The 18,186-nt window shown below is 43.3% G+C and overlaps 1 protein-coding gene across 5 annotated transcripts in view; it reads left to right on the top strand.

Annotated features, from left to right (window-relative positions):
- The window catches only part of PHKA2 (phosphorylase kinase regulatory subunit alpha 2), a 79,909-nt gene that overhangs the window by 16,719 nt on the left and 45,004 nt on the right, over nucleotides 1-18,186 (top strand). For all 5 annotated transcript variants that reach the window (XM_032330141.1, XM_032330142.1, XM_032330140.1 and 2 more), the window contains 5 exons: nucleotides 9,237-9,395; nucleotides 12,349-12,396; nucleotides 13,298-13,466; nucleotides 15,403-15,485; nucleotides 17,954-18,034. In XM_032330141.1, coding sequence (XP_032186032.1) covers nucleotides 9,237-9,395; nucleotides 12,349-12,396; nucleotides 13,298-13,466; nucleotides 15,403-15,485; nucleotides 17,954-18,034 — 540 coding nt within the window. The remainder of the gene's footprint in view (nucleotides 1-9,236; nucleotides 9,396-12,348; nucleotides 12,397-13,297; nucleotides 13,467-15,402; nucleotides 15,486-17,953; nucleotides 18,035-18,186) is intronic.

Here is an 18,186-nt window from a genome sequence, read left to right as displayed (position 1 = left end):
AAAGCCCCCAAAATCTGCCTTCTGCTACCCCTTTGTCACACCCTCTCCCCATCCCTAAGCCCTGGAAACTGCTGATCAGTTCTCCATCACTGTAGTTTTGTCTTTTGGAGAATGCCATATGAGTGGAATCATGTGATATGTAACCTCTAAGAGTGGCTTCTTTTATTAAGCATAAGGCCTGTGAGATTCACCCAAGTTGCTGTCTCTGTCAATAGTTTGTTCTTTTTCATTGCCAAATAGTGTTCATTATAGGGACATGTCGCTGTGTTTACCATTTGCCTATTGAAGGACATTTGAGTTTGCAGTTTTGGGAAGGTAAGAATTGAGCTGCCTTATACATGCATGTAGAGTTTTTTTTTATTTCTCTAGAGTAAATATTCAGGGACAGAATTGCTGGGTTGTACGATAGTGTTAAAGTTTATTAGAAATTGTCAAAGTGTTTTCTAGAGTGGCAGCACTGTTTTTGCATTCCCACCAGCAATGTATGGGGATTCTAGTGATTCTACATCTCTGTCAATACTTGGTATTGGCAGTATTTTTTTTTAATTTTAGCCATCTTAATAGGTATGTAGTGGTATCTCATAGAGGTCTTAAATTTGCATTTATATAATAGCTAATGATGTTGAGCTTTTGATGTGCTTGTCAATCATATATCCTCTTTGGTGAAGTGTCCAAGTCTTTTTGTTTGTTTTTACCAATTTTTAAATTAGGTGGTTTTCTTACTGTTGCGTTTTGAGAGTTCTCCATATATTCTGGATTTCTCTTGCTGAGTATGCAACTCACAAGTAGTTTCTCCTAGTCTATAGCTTGTCTTTTTATCTTTTAACAGTGTCCTGCACGGAGCAAAGGTTTGTACTTTTGCTGAAATCCAATTTTTAATTTTTCTTCTATGGATCGTATTTTTAGTATCATAGCTAATTCTGCCTGACTGTAGGTCATGAAGGTTTTTCTTCTATGTTTACTTACCAAAGTTTTATGAGTTTCCATTTAACGTTTAGATCTGCGATTCCTTTTAACTTAACTTTTGTATAAGGTGTGAGATTTGGATTGAGATTCATATTTTTGCGTATGGATGTACAATTGTTCTAACACCATTTCTTAAATTTTTTCCATTATGTAGCTTTTATTTTGCTCATTACTTTTGGTATTTGCCTTGTTTTATAACCATGTCAACAACTATTTTGACATCTAAGTGTTTTTGTTTACTCACCTAATATTTTAAAAGATATATCTTTTTTTTTTTAAAATATTTTATTTATTTGACAGAGAGAGATCACAAGGAGGCAGAGAGGCAGGTAGAGAGAGAGAGAGGAGGAAGCAGGCTCCCTGCTGAGCAGAGAGCCCGACACGGGACTCGATCCCAGGACCCTGAGATCATGACCTGAGCCGAAGGCAGCGGCTTAACCCACTGAGCCACCCAGGTGCCCCAAGATATATCTTTTTATTATTTTTGTTCTTTCCTCCAGTGGCTGTAATATTTGAGTATTTATTGATATTTTGTGTATAGTATAATGGTTCAACAATGATGTACATTATGAAATGCTCATCACAAGAAGTGTAGTTACCATCTGATGCCATATGAGGTTTTTATAGTATTGCTGACTATATTTCCTCTGCTGTACTTTTCAGCCCTGTAACTTATTTTGTAACTGGAAGTTTGTACCTCTTAATCCCTGCCACCTGTTTCATCCTCCCATGCCCGTGCCCCTCTGGCAACCACCATTTTGTTTTCTGTATTTATGAATCTATTTTCTACTTTTTTTTTTTATTATTCCACACATAAGTGAAATCATGGTATTTGTCTTTCTGTCTCTGACTTCACTTAGCACAATACCCTCTAGGTCCATCCATATTGTCACAAATGGCACAATATCATGTTTTTTATGGATGAGTAGTATTCCATTGTATATATATATACATATACCATGTCTTCTTTACCCATTCACTTATCAGTGAATGAATGAATCTCCTGGATTGCTTCCATGTCTTGGCTGTTGTAGATAATGCTGCAGTAAACATGAGAGTGCAGATACCTTTTTTAATAAGTGTATTCATTTTCTTTGGATAAATACCTAGTAGTGGAATTACTGGATCGTAGGGTATTTCCATTTTTAATATTTTGAGAACCCTCAATACTGTTTTCCACAGTGGCTGCACCAATTTGCATTCCCACCAACAGTGCACAGATGTTCCCTTTTCTCCACACTTGTTATTTCTTGTCTTTTTCATTTTAGCCATTCTAACAGGTGTAAGGTAATCTCATTGTGGTTTTGATTTGCATTTCCCTGGTGATTAGTGGTGTTGAGCATTTTTCATGTGTCTATTGGTCTGTTTCTCTGGATAGAAAAATGTCTATTTCGATCTTCTTCCCATTTTTAAATCAGATTATTTGGTTTTTGTTATTGAGTTATATAAGTTCTTTATATATTTTGGATATAAACCCCTTATTGGATATATTATTTGCAAATATTTTCTCCCATTCAGTAGATTGTCTTTTTATTTTGTTGGTGATTTCCTTCACTGTGCAAAAGCTTTTTATTTTGGTATAGTCCCAATGGTTTATTTTTGCTTTGTTTCCCTTGCCTGAGGAGACCTATCCATAAATATGATGCTAAGGTCGGTGTCCACGTGATTCTGTAATCACAGAATGTTTTATTTTAGGAGTTTTATGGTTTCAGGTCTTATGTGTAAGTCTTTCATCTGTTTCAAGCTGGTTGTCGTGTGTGGTGTAAGAAAGTGGCCCACCTTCATTCTTTTGCCTGTAGCTGTCCAGATTTCCCAGCACCATTTATTGAATAGACTGTCTTTTCCGCATTGGATATTCTTGCCTCCTTTGTTGTAGATTAACTGACTATATAATCATGGGTTTATTTCTGGATTCTGTATTCTGTTATAGTGTGTCTATTTTTGTGCCAATACCTGATTGTTTTCGTTACTATAGCTTTGTAGTTTATCTTAACTGGGGTTGTGATACCTCCGGCTTTGTTTTTCTTCCTCAAGATTGCTTTGGCTCTTTGGGGTCTTTTGTGGTTCTATAGAAATTTTAGGATTTTTTGTTCTAGCTTTGTGAAAAATGCTATTGGTATTTTTTTTAAAAGATTTATTTATTTGAGGGTGAGAGGGAGGGCAAGCAAGCACAAGTGGGAAAAGGGTAGAGGGAGAAAATCTTCAAGCAGACTCCCTGCTGACCGGGAATGCCAACATGAGGCACAATCTCATGACTTATGACATTGTGACCTAGGCCCCAAACCAAGAGTAGGATGCTTAATTGACTGAGCCACCCTGGTACCCCAGATGCTATTGGTGTTTTGGTAGAGATTGCACTGAATCTGTAGATTGCTTTGGTTAGTATGGGCATTTTAACAATTAATTTAATTTAATTAACTTAATAATTCTTCCAATCCATGAGTATCGTGCATCTTTCCATTTGTGTGATTCAGTTCTGGAAAGTTGTGTGCTTCTAGGAATTTATTCATTTCTTCTTGGTTATCCAATTTTTTGGCATATAACTTTTCATAATATTCTCTTATAACCCTTTATATTTTTGTGTTCCAACACCATTTATAAAAAAAGCTGTTCTTCAGGGCATCTGGCTCACTCAGTCAGTACAGCATGCGAGTCTTGATCTCAGGGTTGTAGGTTTGAGCCCCATGTTGGGTGTATAGATTATGTAAAAATTAAATCATCATTGGGGCTCCTGGGTGGCTCAGTGGGTTGAGCCGCTGCCTTCGGCTCAGGTCATGATCTCAGGGTCCTGGGATCGAGTCCCACATCGGGCTCTCTGCTCACCGCTTCCTCCTCTCTCTCTCTGCCTGCCTCTCTGCCTACTTGTGATCTCTCTCTGTCAAATAAATAAATAAATAATAAAATCTTTAAAAAAACAAATTAAATCATCATCAAAAAAAAAAAAGGCTGTCTTTTCCCTGTTTGTCTTTAGACTTTTATCAAAAACCAGTTGGTGGTATTTGTGTGGATCTATTTCTGGACTCTCTATTCTAGCCACTGTGTATGTATCCCTTAGCTTCTTCTTTTTTTTTTTTTTAAGTTTATTTATTTATTTGACAGAGATTCCAAGTAGGTGGAGAGGCAGGCAGAGAGGAGGAGAAAGCAGGCTCCCTGCTGAGCAGAGAGCCCAAGGCAGGGCTCCATCCCAGGACCCTGAGATCATGACCTGAGCCGAAGGCAGAGGCTTTAACCCACTGAGCCACCCACATGCCCCTGTATCCCTTAGCTTCTTATTAGGTACAAACACATTTAGGATCGTTACGTCCTCATGGTGAGCTGACCCTATCATTTTTATAACATTTCTTCATTTCCCTGGTAATATTCTTTTCTGTGAAGTCTGTTTTGTCTGATTAATATCTCAATTCCTTTTTCCTCTTCCCCCGTCCTAAAGAGTAGGAATTTCATTTTATATAATAGCTTTTTCTAAGCCAAAAAGCAAAATGCAAGTTGTTCATTACATATTAAACTCTGATCACTTCAGATTCACTTATGGGTGGGCTGTGGGGATGGGGGGTCCCAGCCCACCATGGCTAGCACATGAGGTCATCATGGCAACATAATTGTTCACATAATAGTTGTTCACAATTATTTGCTTCTCATCCTTAGCGGAGAATTTCACAGGTTTCACGTTGACCTCAGAAACAGCCGTGAGACTTGCTTTCACGGATGAGATAGGAGAAGCAAAGTGTTCGTTCTGCCTGGCAGCCTGAAGAGGCAGCTCACAGTTTGCTGTGTGTTTCTTCTTCTTTGCCACGAGCTGGGCAGTGCTGTGGGTACCGGCTGCTGCAGTAGCCTCGTTCCTAGAGGAAGCACAGCCGACCAGGGATGGACACGAGGTATGGAGGAGGAATGTTCGTTGTTATAAGCCACCAAGATTTTCGTGATGTTTCTTACCACAGCACAGAAGCCAAGCCCTGGGCCCAGTGTATTCTAGGCCTTTCTCTCATAAACAGGAGCCAAAAAGGGCTCTTTCTCTAAATTAGAAGTGAAGAAGTGGTGGAGAAGGTAGGCGGGGCTGGCAGACGACTGAACCTGAATGACAGAATGCCCAGCTCTTGGTCCCTTGTCCTCAGTGAGACACAATTTATGTTGGGCTTCTTTGTCTCAGGCCTCTTCTCCTCCAGTTTAAGGATGTCATTGCCAGTTCCCTTGCAGCAGGGGTGCTGAGTCCCCTGGCTCAGGCCTGTGCCATCTCCTCTAAGCCCACACTGGGCCACTACCACTGACTCCTCACGGCTCTCCCAGTAGCTCGGTTGTCTGCAATCTGCCCCATCCTCTTCCGTCGTGGCCCCACACCTGTCACCTCAGGAGATGGTTGTGCCCTTGACGCTTATTACAGAATTTGTCACCAAGATTTATTTTTTCAGGTGACGCACGTAGAGAGTTTAGTAAAATAAACAGAAAGGGAAGATTTATTTGAATGAGCAAAAATCAGGGCTGAAGAAGAGGAAAGGCAAAGACCTGGAGAAGATCTAGAGTCGCCAGGGGTTTTGTGTCAAACATAACAATGGGATAAATCTATTCACTAGCAGTATTTACTCTAAAAATAAAAGAAGGCACAAGGCTTTTTTATTCCCCCTAAAAAAAACTAATGATGGTTACATTAAGCTAACATAGATTTCCCCCAACTACCGTCTCTATCTGATTTCCTAAAATAATTATATGAAAAAGTAACATGAATGTAATCTGTTCAAATAGGTTGATAATATAGTGAGCAGTTATCGAGCACTAATTTGTGCTAGACATAGTCCAAAATACTTGATTTGAATTTACTCCTGTAATTCTCACAAACACCCCTGTGAGGTCTAGGTATTGTTCTAATCCCCAATGGGTAGACAGAGACACAGAAGTAATTTGTTCCAGGTCAGCTGGACGGTGGTAGAGCTTTTTACACAGCCATCTGTTTCCAGAACCTGTGCTCTTTAAACACAATACACTGAAGTTTATGTGTGGGCATCCACTGAATTAGATTATATTTTTAAAAGACTGGAAGCAGCAGAAGGCTAAAATGATCCTGTCTGAGGCCATAGGCTTAGCCTGAGCAGATCTACCCACTTTCCTCCTTTTGTCCAGTTTGCTTCTTTCTGTTGAGCTTGTAAAATTTGCATCTGCTGCGGAGGCCTTTTGTTCCCCCTCCATTTAGATCGCTAAGGCAATTAAAAGACCCAGAGCTTGAAGGAGATGGACCTGTGGGGTGGGTCACAGAAGCTGGTGAGCGGGACGGCAGGTGGCACCGTGTAAGCCGCCTCCAGGTGGGGGAGGCGCCCACAGGCGAAACCACTGGCTTGGCCCGAGAGGGAGGGACAGCAGACCCGCCTTCACGCCAGACTGTCTCCCAGTCTGTGCTCTTTTCAGGTGTCCTGAATTACATCAAAATGGAACCTCCCACGTCTTCCGGCACCACACATTATTTTTCATAGACTTTAAGAGAGAATCAAGTGTTAGCTATGGCTGCTACGCCTGCCATAACAAATACCACAGACCAGGGGCTTGAGCAACAGAGGTTTAATTCCCACAGTTCTGGAGGCTGGGAGGTCCGAGATCGGGGGCCAGCGTGGTCAGGTTCTGGTGAGGGCCCTCTTCCGGTTGTAGACAGGCGGCTTCTTGTTGCATGAGTGCAGAGAGAGAGCAAGCTAGCATTCTGGCTTCCTCCTGTAAGGACACTAGGTCCCCTTTGTGAGGGCTCTATCCTCATGACCTAATCACCTCCCAAAGGCTCCACCTTCAAACAGCATCACATTGGGAATTCGATTTCGATGTACAAATATGGAGGAGACAGGGGCGCCCTGGTGGCTCAGTCAGTTAACTGTCGGACTCTTGATTTCAGCTCAGGTCTTGATCTCTGGGCTATGAGTTCAAGCCGCTCATTGGGTTCCACGCTAAGCATGGAGCCTACTTAAAAAATAATAATAAAATGAATATGGGGAGACACAAACATTCATTCCATAACAGTAAGGATTCTTTCACTGAGTGCAGCAGCACCCCAAGTTAACACGGTTTGAGTATGGAGTTTTGAATGTGGGGGTCTCCAAAACACCTAGACTGTGTCTTTGTAGTGGAATGAGGGGTTCAGACATTCTAGCTCTGGGTAGGGATAAACTAATCCACTTCAACAGTTAAGCCCAAACTGAAGAATCAAAGAAGTAACTTTCAGTTAAGAGGACAGTGACATTTCATAATCCAAACCACACTTGGCACTGTGTGTAAGCGGTCTCTGCTGTGTCATTGGAAGGCTGTTTGTCTTTGTGGACTCACGGTTGATGAGTATGCCAGGAAAGGGCTGATTTCTTTCCCTGGATCTCCTGACTATTTGCTGTCCTGGGATTAGCCAGCCGGCCTCAGAACAGTTCCAGTCGCTTATGTTGTACATTGTTGGTGCGAATCACTATGTGATTTTCCAGTCGTCCACTGTTGGAATAAGACTTGTACCTTCACTCAGCCATTTCTAGACTTAAGTTCTAGACTTTAAAATAATTGATTTGTAATTGTTGGCTATGAAACAGTGTTAAAATACAGAATGCCGTTGCCCCTGAGGGCAGTATTAGTTGAGCTTTAGATGTTTTTGAAGAGGGCATAGGTTAGTTAAAAGAGAAAGTTAAATATTTACTTCCTTATGTGGGACCATTTGAAACTATGCCAATTTTTTTTAACCTAATATCCATGGTAATATCACTTCGAAAGGACCCAAATTTTTTCACGAGCCTTCTTGTAGATAATTAAGTACCCTTTTGATTAGTTTTGTTTAAGCTGGCAAAGCTCTGTATTTTATTAGATGTATTTTATTAGGTACATATTTTTTACATATTTTCAGGAAAAGTCAACAAGACTTTATCTTGATGTGACTCTTTTTCTACGTTACCGTTTTATTTCTAGGCACAGAGTTTATAAGCACTGGCTTTTTTTTTTTTTTTTTAAAGATTTTATTTATTTATTTGACAGAGAGAGATCACAAGTAGGCAGAGAGGCAGGCAGAGAGAGAGAGGAGGAAGCAGGCTCCCTGCCGAGCAGAGAGCCCGATGCGGGACTTGATCCCAGGACCCCGAGATCATGACCTGAGCCGAAGGCAGTGGCCCAACCCACTGAGCCACCCAGGCGCCCTAAGCACTGGCTTTTATAAGAAAAATAGCTTTATTGTGATATAATTTACTTATCATATAACTCATCTGTTTAAAATAAACAATGTAATGATTGGTAGTATATTCACAGAGTTGTGTACCGTCACCACAATTTTGGAACAATTTGATCACCCCCAGAAAGGGAGAAACCTGTTAACAGTCACCCACTCCCTACTTCTTCCATCCTTCCCCCAACCCCAGCCCTAGACAACCACTAATCTACTTTCTATCTCTACAGATTTGCCTATTCTGGACATTTCTTATAAATGGAACCATGCATTATGCAGTCCTCTGTGACCAGATTTTTCACTTCACATCATGTTTGCAAGGCTCACGCGTGCTGTAGCATATCTTAGCACTTCTCTCCTTTTCGTTGCTGAATAATATTTCGTTGTTTGTATAGACCACATTCTGTTCATTCATCAGTTGATAGGCATTTGGGTTTGTTTCCACTTTTGGGTTATTATGAATAATGCTGTCGGGATTATTGTGTATACTTTTTTGGTGTGAAGATCTGGCTTTTTAGTGACTCAGCTGTCCTTTTAAATATCGTAGCTAAGTAGGACCCCCGATGTCCTCTTGCCTAGTGCTTCCTTTTCAGGCACATGAAGTGTCACAGACCAGGCGGTGGAGGCCCAGTTAAGGTAGGTGGCTTTCCCTGGCGCACAGAGCTAGACTGGTGGAGTGGGACCCTGCATCGGGTCTCGTGCTCCCAGGGTCAGTGCTTCACCAACTGGTGTAGAAACACGAAGGCGGAAGAAGACTTAAGCCTTCAGTGCACAGATCTGTGAAAGCCTGTAGGCTTTTTCTGTTTGCTCTTTCTTCTATTTGTCACTACAGCAGATCTGGTTGGAAAGCAAAAGAAGAAGAACATCAGAGAACATTCCTTAGAGACTTTCTTGTCTAATAGTTCCATTATACAGATGAGGAGACCAAAGCCCAGAAAAGTGATGTTCCTTCTCACCTGAGATCATGCTGTTGGTGGCAGAGCAGGGATTAGAACTCCGATTTCTACTCTTCACCCCAGCCCTCATTGTGCCCCCGAAGGGTGAGCATTCGTTTGCCAAGAGCTGGGCGAGGGTGGTGCCGAGTCATTTTGTGTCTCTTCTCTAACAGAATCCCGTCACAGGGCTGCTGTCAGCCAGTCACGAGCAGAAGGACGCCTGGGTGCGGGATAACATCTACAGCATTCTGGCCGTGTGGGGCCTGGGCATGGCCTACCGTAAGAATGCGGACCGTGATGAGGACAAGGCCAAAGCCTACGAGTTGGAGCAGGTAATCCTGACCGGCAGCCATGTCTTGGCTGCTCAGTGCCTTTTCCTTACACAAAAAAGCCTGGAAGTAGCTGTGCAGAACAGTTCGGTGGAGGCATCGCCTCCATTTCTGCCGTAGAGTATTTTAGAGAGGCACTTAGGTGGTCTCCTTGGTCGTTCTCATTGAGATTTCTTTTTCCCCTGCTTAAAAAAATAGCCAAACCACACGATTCTGAAAAGGAAAGGAAAGCATCCAAATTTCTAACTAGCTACATTTCTCTCGCACATCCTCTGTCAATTTTATATTTACTTATATACAAAATGTCCTTATAAACTAATACAATTGTATTTAAAGAGTCAGCCACCAGAAATATCCATTCCAAAGTATGATAGTCTGGAGTAGTCATATTGAAAGGGTATTTCTCCAAACGGTATTGCTACTGCTTAAAACAATGTGGAATTTCCCTAAGAAATTCCTTTCCAGATGGAACCATTCCAAAGCAGTCTTATGAATTTATAGTCTGTCACCCTTTCATTTCGAACCACACTGGTGTTGTCCAGTATTCAGGCCTGGGTGACCATACGGCATGATGCAGTCCTTTTATTGGTTTCCAAGATGAGAAACAGACATACTCACCAAGATCTGCCATCACTGAGTATGTAAGAAAATAGTCTGCCCTTGAGCAGAGGAGGTATTTCCAGAATATGTTGAGTGAGAGCATTGAGGTGGGGAGCATTGACGCAGAGCACCGTCTTAGCACTCTCTTAGCATGAGAGCCTTTGGGATTGATGTTTGATTCACATGTTCCTCATTGGCCCTCACAGCCAGTGGGTTATCAGGTCCAGGAAGTGTTCGTAGGGCTTCATCAGTGCTTCCTACAGCAGCCAAAATGGGCAGCATTGGTAGGAGCCTTGACGGCAGTAGAAACTAACAGAAGAAGCCGGTCTGTGGGAGCAAGGGAAGGACTATTTGGATTTGAATCATTCAAAAAAAAAAAAAAAGTCATTTGGAAGTGAATCATTCTTTAGCAGTGTAATAATTTAATGTGGATGTTCATCAAACTTCCCATCCTCCTTTGAGACAAAATCACAGTAAAGCTTTCCTGCCTATACACACGTGCACACATGCACACACGGGATACCTGGGTACCTCTCCTCTGTCCGCGTTTCCTGATGCAGGCTAGAGCTGACTAGATTTGCTGCGCTGTGACTGACAGCAGTGAGACAAGAACAGTCCACATTGTTGTGCTGAGTGTGCGTAATAACTAAAGAGGGACCTTTCCCTTGATTATAGAGGATAACACAGGATCTTCCCATGATCCTCAGCAGGGCTGCTATTGCCTTTGGGGTGTAGGAAGTATAGTTATTCATTGTGTGAGACTGTCCTGCTCATTGAGAGATACTTGGGCTCCCTGGGCCCTACTCACTAGATGCCAGTAATCCCCACCTTCATCATGGTGACAATAAAAATGCCTCTAGCCCCCCATATCAAGATGTTCCTCCACCTCTGGGGATGGGAATGTCACCCCCAGTTGGGAACTGATGTGCTTCTTCGTAATAGAAAGACACTTTATTTGAGGGGAAGTTGGTTGACAAATATTTGTGCTATACACATAGAAAATTTTAATTATAATATTGGTATTTCTACTTTATGAGGTAACATTTTCTGCCTCAGAAGAGTTTATATCCTCTTTAAAAAAAAAAAAGATTTTATTTACTTATTTGACAGAGAGGGACATCAAGAGAGGGAACACAAGCAGGGGGAGTGGGAGAGGGAGAAGCAAGGCTTCCCGCTGAGCAGATAGCCCGATGCAGGGCTCGATCCCAGGACCCCAGGACCATGACCCAAGCCGATGGCAGATGCTTAGCGACTGAGCCACCCCAGGTGCCCTGAGTTTATGTCCTAAAATGAGATTGTATTCTAGAATCCTAGGATTTTAAAGGCAGAAGGATAATTCATTCCAGATTTTTCTCTGGTGATGAACTTTCATGGTCTTTCACTATATTCCTCCCCTGCAGACCGTGTACATTCTACAAGAGAAGAGATGCTCATGGTCCTGAGGGAGGAACTTCTTTCAGCCAGGCTACTTCGACCTACAGAATATCCCATTCTGTAGCCACTTGTGAATTAGTTTTATATTATTTTTAACAGGACGGATTAAGACCAGCCTTGTCGTGGGTCTGAATTGTGGAGGAAGTGAAAGGCAATATAGCGTATTAACTAAGAGCTCAAACTCTGGAGTCAGATCCCTGGCTGTGGGCTCTGTCCTCACTCCATCCCTTGCCCACTGGCAGACGTTAGCAACGTTGCCTCATCTCTCTCAGCCTCAGCTTCCTCCTCTATAAAGTGGGTAATAACAACACCCACCTCATAAGGTTGTTGCAAGAATTAGACCGAATCCAGTCCTGGTCGAGGCTTTTGTACAGTGCCTGGACAGAATGTCTGATTATCAGGCTATTATTCATAATGATAATGACAATAGTTGGTTGCAATACGTATTATTAAGAAACTGTGGCAGCTACTTGCATTTTGTAAGAACTTTACTCAACAGTCCTGTGATGGCATCACAGAGGGCTCTTCTGGTGAAGCATCATTACTTCAGGTCAAGCGTGGTAGACTTAATTCATCTTTGGCATAACAAACAAACAAAAAAAGAATTTCATCAGAATTTAGCATCAGGATACCAGGCTTATAAAATTTGTCTTGCTAAAATACCAGTGAGGAGTCACTGGATTTCAGAACCAGAGGCACCATCCGGTCCAACCCCTTTATTTGAGGTAAGTCACTGCATCAAGATTTTTGTCTCTGTGAGGGAGCGGAGATCACCTCAACAGACCAAACACTTGTATGTGCTCAGGACGCGCCTTCTCAGGGAGGTCTGCGGGCAGCCCTGGCTGACGGGCCGTGTGGTGAGGTTGTGGTTTTCACGGAGCAGGGAGGCTGACGTGTCACTGATCCCACTTTATTTCCACAGAACGTGGTGAAACTGATGCGGGGTCTTCTCCAGTGCATGATGAGACAGGTAGGCAGAAAAATGACAAGTGTGTTTTTAGGTCCTCTGAGTGGGTAATCTGTCACTTTCGTGGAGACAGCTGACATTCCTAAAGTGTTTTGAGCTTTTCTTCTTAAGTGGAAGAGAAATTGAGAACACTTTGCTTACTTTGTCCTTTAAAATTATCTTCACTAATCTTATCCTCCTATAGAACCGCAGACTTTGAGGACCCTGTTTCTCGCAATCTCTTTTGAAGAGTTACTTGTATAGAAGGAGAACATGCCTTTTTTTCAAAATAGAGACGAAATCATTGTTTACAAAAGCCACTCTCGGACAGCCGTGTAGTATTGTTTATTCTGTTGAGTTTATAAAAGGGTTTCTTTTCATTTGAGTTGAAAATGCTTGAGTGTTTAAAACGTGGCATTTCAGGGAGGGGTAAATAAAATAATTCACTAAGCTCATACTCTGCACAGAGCATCATACCAGGATCCGCACGGGTTCCAAAATGAATGATACTGGCCCCGCCCTACAGCAGCATGTGCTTGGTTACTCTTCAAAGCCCTAGTGGGTCTTTTCCTTTGGACCCTGAAGTTGAAACAAGTCCTCTTTCTCCCCTCTCTCTCGCTGAGCACCTACCAGGTGTCACAGCTCCTGCTGGGCTTATGCAGACAAGGAAACCCTTTGGCTTGACCCCTTGTCCTGCAGAGCTTGTTAAAATCCCCCTGGGCTGGGCCATCTCTGGGGTGGGCAGGTAGAATCCCCCACACAGCGCCCCATGTGGTGCTCACTACAGGACATGTGCTGCCCTCCATCTCTCTGGCTCCTGGAGGTAGCGGCTAAGAGGTCGAGGACCAAGAAATGGACCCCGGGTGAGGCCTGTGCCAGCCATGAGCCCCTTACCTATGTGGAGCCGGCCTGCTCTCTCCCTCAGGTGGATAAAGTGGAGAAGTTCAAGCACACTCAGAGTACCAAAGACAGCTTGCACGCCAAGTACAACACTGCCACCTGCAGCACCGTGGTGGGCGACGACCAGTGGGGCCACCTCCAGGTGGATGCCACCTCCCTCTTCCTCCTGTTCCTGGCCCAGATGACTGCCTCTGGTGAGCCCGGGCCCTTGGAGCCCATTGCACAGGGAGTGGCAATCCGGAAGGGGGTGGGGAGTGGCAGGCAGTGATCCAAATTCAAAAGAAGTTATTTCTGAAAGAAAAAGCATGTGTCTTTAGAATGTCATGTACACTGACTCTGACCTGTCAGGCCAGCTCTGGTAGCATCTCTCTGGTTGATCTCAAAGCTGGCCCTTCACCTTTTCCTCTTACCCCCTCTTCTAGACACGCCCTCATTTACCGGAATTATATTCAAACAACATAATTTCTAGAACCCGGCTGTCCACCCAGAGTGGTCAGTCAGTCCATAGCCTTCATCCTGGGAGTGAGCCAGAAACTCCCTGACTGTGAACATTGTTCCTCAGCCCAAGCTGTTGGCTTCCATGGCAGCTTGGACACCAGGCCCCCTGACCTCCAGAGCGCAGCGTGTTTCTGCTAACCAAATGGTCTGTCCCACGATACAGTCTGCTGTAACCGTCTCCGGGGATTAGGTCATTTAGCTGCTGCGTCCTTAGAGTTCTTATCCTCAGTCCGGTACACTGGCCTTCTGAGTTAGGGGCTTCCCATGAATTTCAGTCTGCAATTATGAGACACTAAAGGTGGCAGAAATCAGTAAATAATACTGTTATAGCTTTGTGAATAAGCCAGGCATTTGTTTAAAAAAGCATACTTTTTGGTTATGAAAATTAAGATGAGCTTGCTGTAAATAGTTTGGAAAATAGAAAAGAATTCCACCGCCAATTTTCATTTAAATGTGTCTCTTCTAAGTCTTTTTTTTTTTTTCCCAATTTAGGATCATATTGTTTACATAAATAGTAGCTGTTGTTATATAGCATTATAACTTAAGCATTTTCCCCATGATCTTACAATCTCCTCATAAATATAATTTTAGTGACTTTATCAATGAATGTGCCATAATCAAACTATTCCTTTATTCCTTTTTTCCCCCTAGTGTAACTGATATTGTAATACCAACTTTTTTTTTTTTTAATAAGATTTATTTACTTGAGAGAGAGACGTTGGGGGAGACGGGCAGACCGAGACAGGGAGAGAATCTTCAAGCAGACTCCCTGCTGAGCATGGGGCCTGATGTGGGGCTCGATCCCAGGACCCCAAGGTCATGACCCAAGCTGAAATCAAGAGTCGGCTGCTTAACTGACTGAGCCACCCAGGTGCCCCAAAATACCAACTTTGACCCCATATCTACTTGCTGCCTTCTGTCGGATAGCCTTCAGAGGCTACTTATATATATTACCAAATAATTTGCAGAACATTTTACTAGTTAAACTCCCCCTATTGATGTAAGAGCTCCCATCTTACCATATCCCTAGCAGCCTCAAAAATCCGTACTTTCAAAATACGTACATTAGCCATAATCACCTAAATATTCAAGGGCCCCAGCAAAAATTCAGCTCTTTCGATCACCACCTACTTCAGAGAGTCAGTGTAGCCACCCTGGGGAGGTCTGGGGAGCTCACCTTCCCACAAGGTCAAGGGCTTTCTCTTGAAGTTGGGGGCTCTACTTTACCTGTCTGCTACAGGGAAAGGATACCCACCCTTGGGCTCACTCAAGGATAAGAACAGTATCTGGTTGCTCTGGGCTAAAATTTGTGCTTTGTTGGAAACTTCTTTGTGCAAATCCAACACTAGCAGAAGGCCCCACGCCCCTTTCAGCCTTTTGTACCCATAGGCATACCTGCCTGCCTTCCCTCCTTTCTCTTTCTGAGATTAGACATTAACTGTTTCAGTTTACTTTAGATTTAATTTTTGATGTCTAGTAAGATAAATGAAAATGGAAGAAGAAAAAGAAAAATGAAAATAGGGGTACAAGAATTTCTTTCCTAGTGGGATATTTGTAATCTGGGATTGGCAGCACACATCTCTCTCTCCACAGCATAACTCTGTAACTTCATTGTTTGTTTCTTTTTACTAGGTTTACGTATTATTTTTACCCTTGACGAAGTGGCCTTCGTACAGAATCTTGTTTTTTACATAGAAGCTGCATATAAAGTTGCTGTAAGTATCCAACCTGGTAGTTTTTCAGGTGTCCCTGTTCAAAACAATAAAAATCATACAGGTCTCGGATGGCCAGGCTGTCTGGGCCTGATCAGAAGGTTAGCAAGATTTGAGCTCTAAGATTGTCACATATGCACACAAAGTACGCATTTTTGTCCTGGGATCCAATGGAGGAGTTGATACGTTTGGAAGGCACCACGTGCTCTGTTTGAATCCTTTATGGTTTCTAAAAAAAAATTTTTTAAAGATTTTTGTCTATGTATTTGCCAGAGAGAGAGAGAGAGAGACAGGGAAGAGAACTCAAGCAGGGGGAGCGGCAGGCAGAGAGGGAGGGAGAAGCAGGCCCCAGGCTGAGCAACAAGCCCGATGCAGGGCTCCATCCAAGGACCCTGAGATCAGGATCTGAGCCGAAGGCAGACACTTAACTGACAGAGCCACTCAGGCGTCCCTATGGTTGTTTTAGATAAGATCCTAACGTGTCTGATAGCAGGTGCACAAGCCGGCCAGAATCAGCGTGAGGGGCAACAGGGTCAGCTTGTCAGTAGGAGCTGCAGTGCAGGGGGGACCCCTCCAGGCAGCCCACAGGCAGAGGGACGTGGGCCAGATGTGTGGCCCAGGCCAGGTGTGGGTGGCTGTAAATGTGTACAAAGCCCAGTGCCTCCAGGCTGCTCTCTGTTGCAGCTGGTGAAGCCTCATGCATTCTGGTTGTTCTACAACAACTCATCTGTGCAAAGCTGACTACAAGGGCAGTAAAGAAAGGGTAGAGTTTGGTTTAAAAAAAAAAAAGCCACTATGGTCAAAAGCCAGGGTCAGCAAACATTTTCTGTAAAGGGCCCAAGAGTAAATAGTTTTTTGGCCTCTGCGGTCCCTGTTGCTTCTCACCTCTGCCCTTGTCGCTAAAAGGCAGCGGTAGACAACAGATGAACGTGAGCATGGCTGAGTCCCAGATAGCCCTTCTTTACAGAAATAGGTGGCAGAAGACCAGGTTGGGTCCAAGGGCTACCTAAGTCTAAAGAGGCGATTCTCAGTACAGGGCAGTCATCCCCTCCCTGGGGACATTTGGCAATGTCTGGAGATGTTTTTTGCTTGTCACACTGGGGAGGGAGCTACTGGCATCTAGCAAGCGTTAGTGGGGGATTCCGCTGGACAGCCCCACAACAAAGAATGGTCCGGCTTAAAATGCCAGTAGGGCAGAAATCTAAAGCAACCAAAGGGGACTGGAAAGGGTGGGACTTTAGTTGGACCTTGGAGGGTGAACCAGGTTTGGATGAGCAGAAGGGTGCGGAAGGAGCCGGAGCAGGACCGGGCAGGAATGGGCTCTGAGTGTGGGAGGGGTCCTTGGGGAGAGGGAGTGCAGAGGGAAGTTGGAGACGTAGCAGAGACCCAAGTCTGCTTGTGGGCCTGCAGGGGGTGGAGGCCACAGAACGGAGGTGTGGCCAGTGGCAGGGAGGTGCCCGGAGCCCCTGGGGGTTAAGCAGTTTGTCTTTGGAAATTCTTGCCTAGGGGAGAGCAGATCAGAGCAGTGTTTGAGGATGAGTCACTGGGTCTGGGCTTGGAAAGAGAATGGGTTGGAATGTGGAAAGGCCATGTGAGGAACACTGATTTGTGTCCTGTGGCTCAGCTACCAGGCATGCCAGCAGAAAAGAGTCTAACGTCGTTCTGGTGTGCCTATGTCTAAATTTGCACATTTTAGAAATGTTCATCTTTGCAGATCAAATAATAAATACTGAAATTTTGGCACTGATTCTGTTCTTGTCGGCTTGTAATTTTTCAGTAGTGCGTGTAACACTATTTCAAAACAGTACCCAGCGCTTGCCTTTCTTCAGTGAAAATAGGAATTACAAGTTAGGCGTGCGTGTATCACAGCCTTTGTATGGCGTGTTCTGAGCCAATTCACAATAATTGGTTTTAAAAGACCCAAAAACATTCGGTATTCTGTGCCTCAATTTTGATTTTGGCCTCTGTTATTTGCTCAGCATTTTCCCCCAAGAAGTAATATTAGAAATAGGTATTAAATTATATTAAATGATTTGGTTGGCTTCAAGCAGTTAGAATACATTTGTTCAAGTTTCTTTTTTCTATCTTACAATTTGATACAAGTTCAAAGGGATCAGTTCAATAGAGGGGCAGCATTTCATTTGATTTGAAGATAAAACATTTTGTTCTCTACAAATCAGGAGTTTCTTACAAATTGATAACTTTTAAGAAGAAGAAAATTGAGAGTGTCTTTGCATGCAATTTTGTTCCACTTGAGTATTTACTTGCAAAATTCTGCACAGAGGTCAAATGGAGTGAAATTGAGGGCGAGCATGCCTGAGTATAGAAAGCCATGAATTCAGGAACCTTTGAGAAGAGATATTCATGTTTCTTTGTGCCTGTGATAACATAAAGGAATTATTTTTCCATAGCACTTCTTCTGTACCTCTTTTTCCTGCTCTGCTGACTACCTTTTTTTATTCCCTCTGCAGGATTATGGAATGTGGGAACGGGGAGATAAGACTAATCAGGGCATTCCGGAATTGAATGCAAGCTCTGTAGGAATGGCCAAGGTGACGCTCTTGACCTGTTTGTTCTTCCTTCTGTGCATTTCTACTGCTTTGATTTGGTTCTTATCTTTAGGAGTTTGGATTTAATCTGATTAGCATATTTTTCAAAAGTTGGCAGCAGGTATGAAATTCAAGTGGCATGTATACCGCAGCCG

Source organism: Mustela erminea, chromosome X (assembly GCF_009829155.1).
Source record: "Mustela erminea isolate mMusErm1 chromosome X, mMusErm1.Pri, whole genome shotgun sequence".
NCBI lineage: Eukaryota > Metazoa > Chordata > Mammalia > Carnivora > Mustelidae > Mustela > Mustela erminea.
Note: the sequence above shows the minus strand (reverse complement) of the source record. Positions and strands in the feature narration are given on the sequence as shown.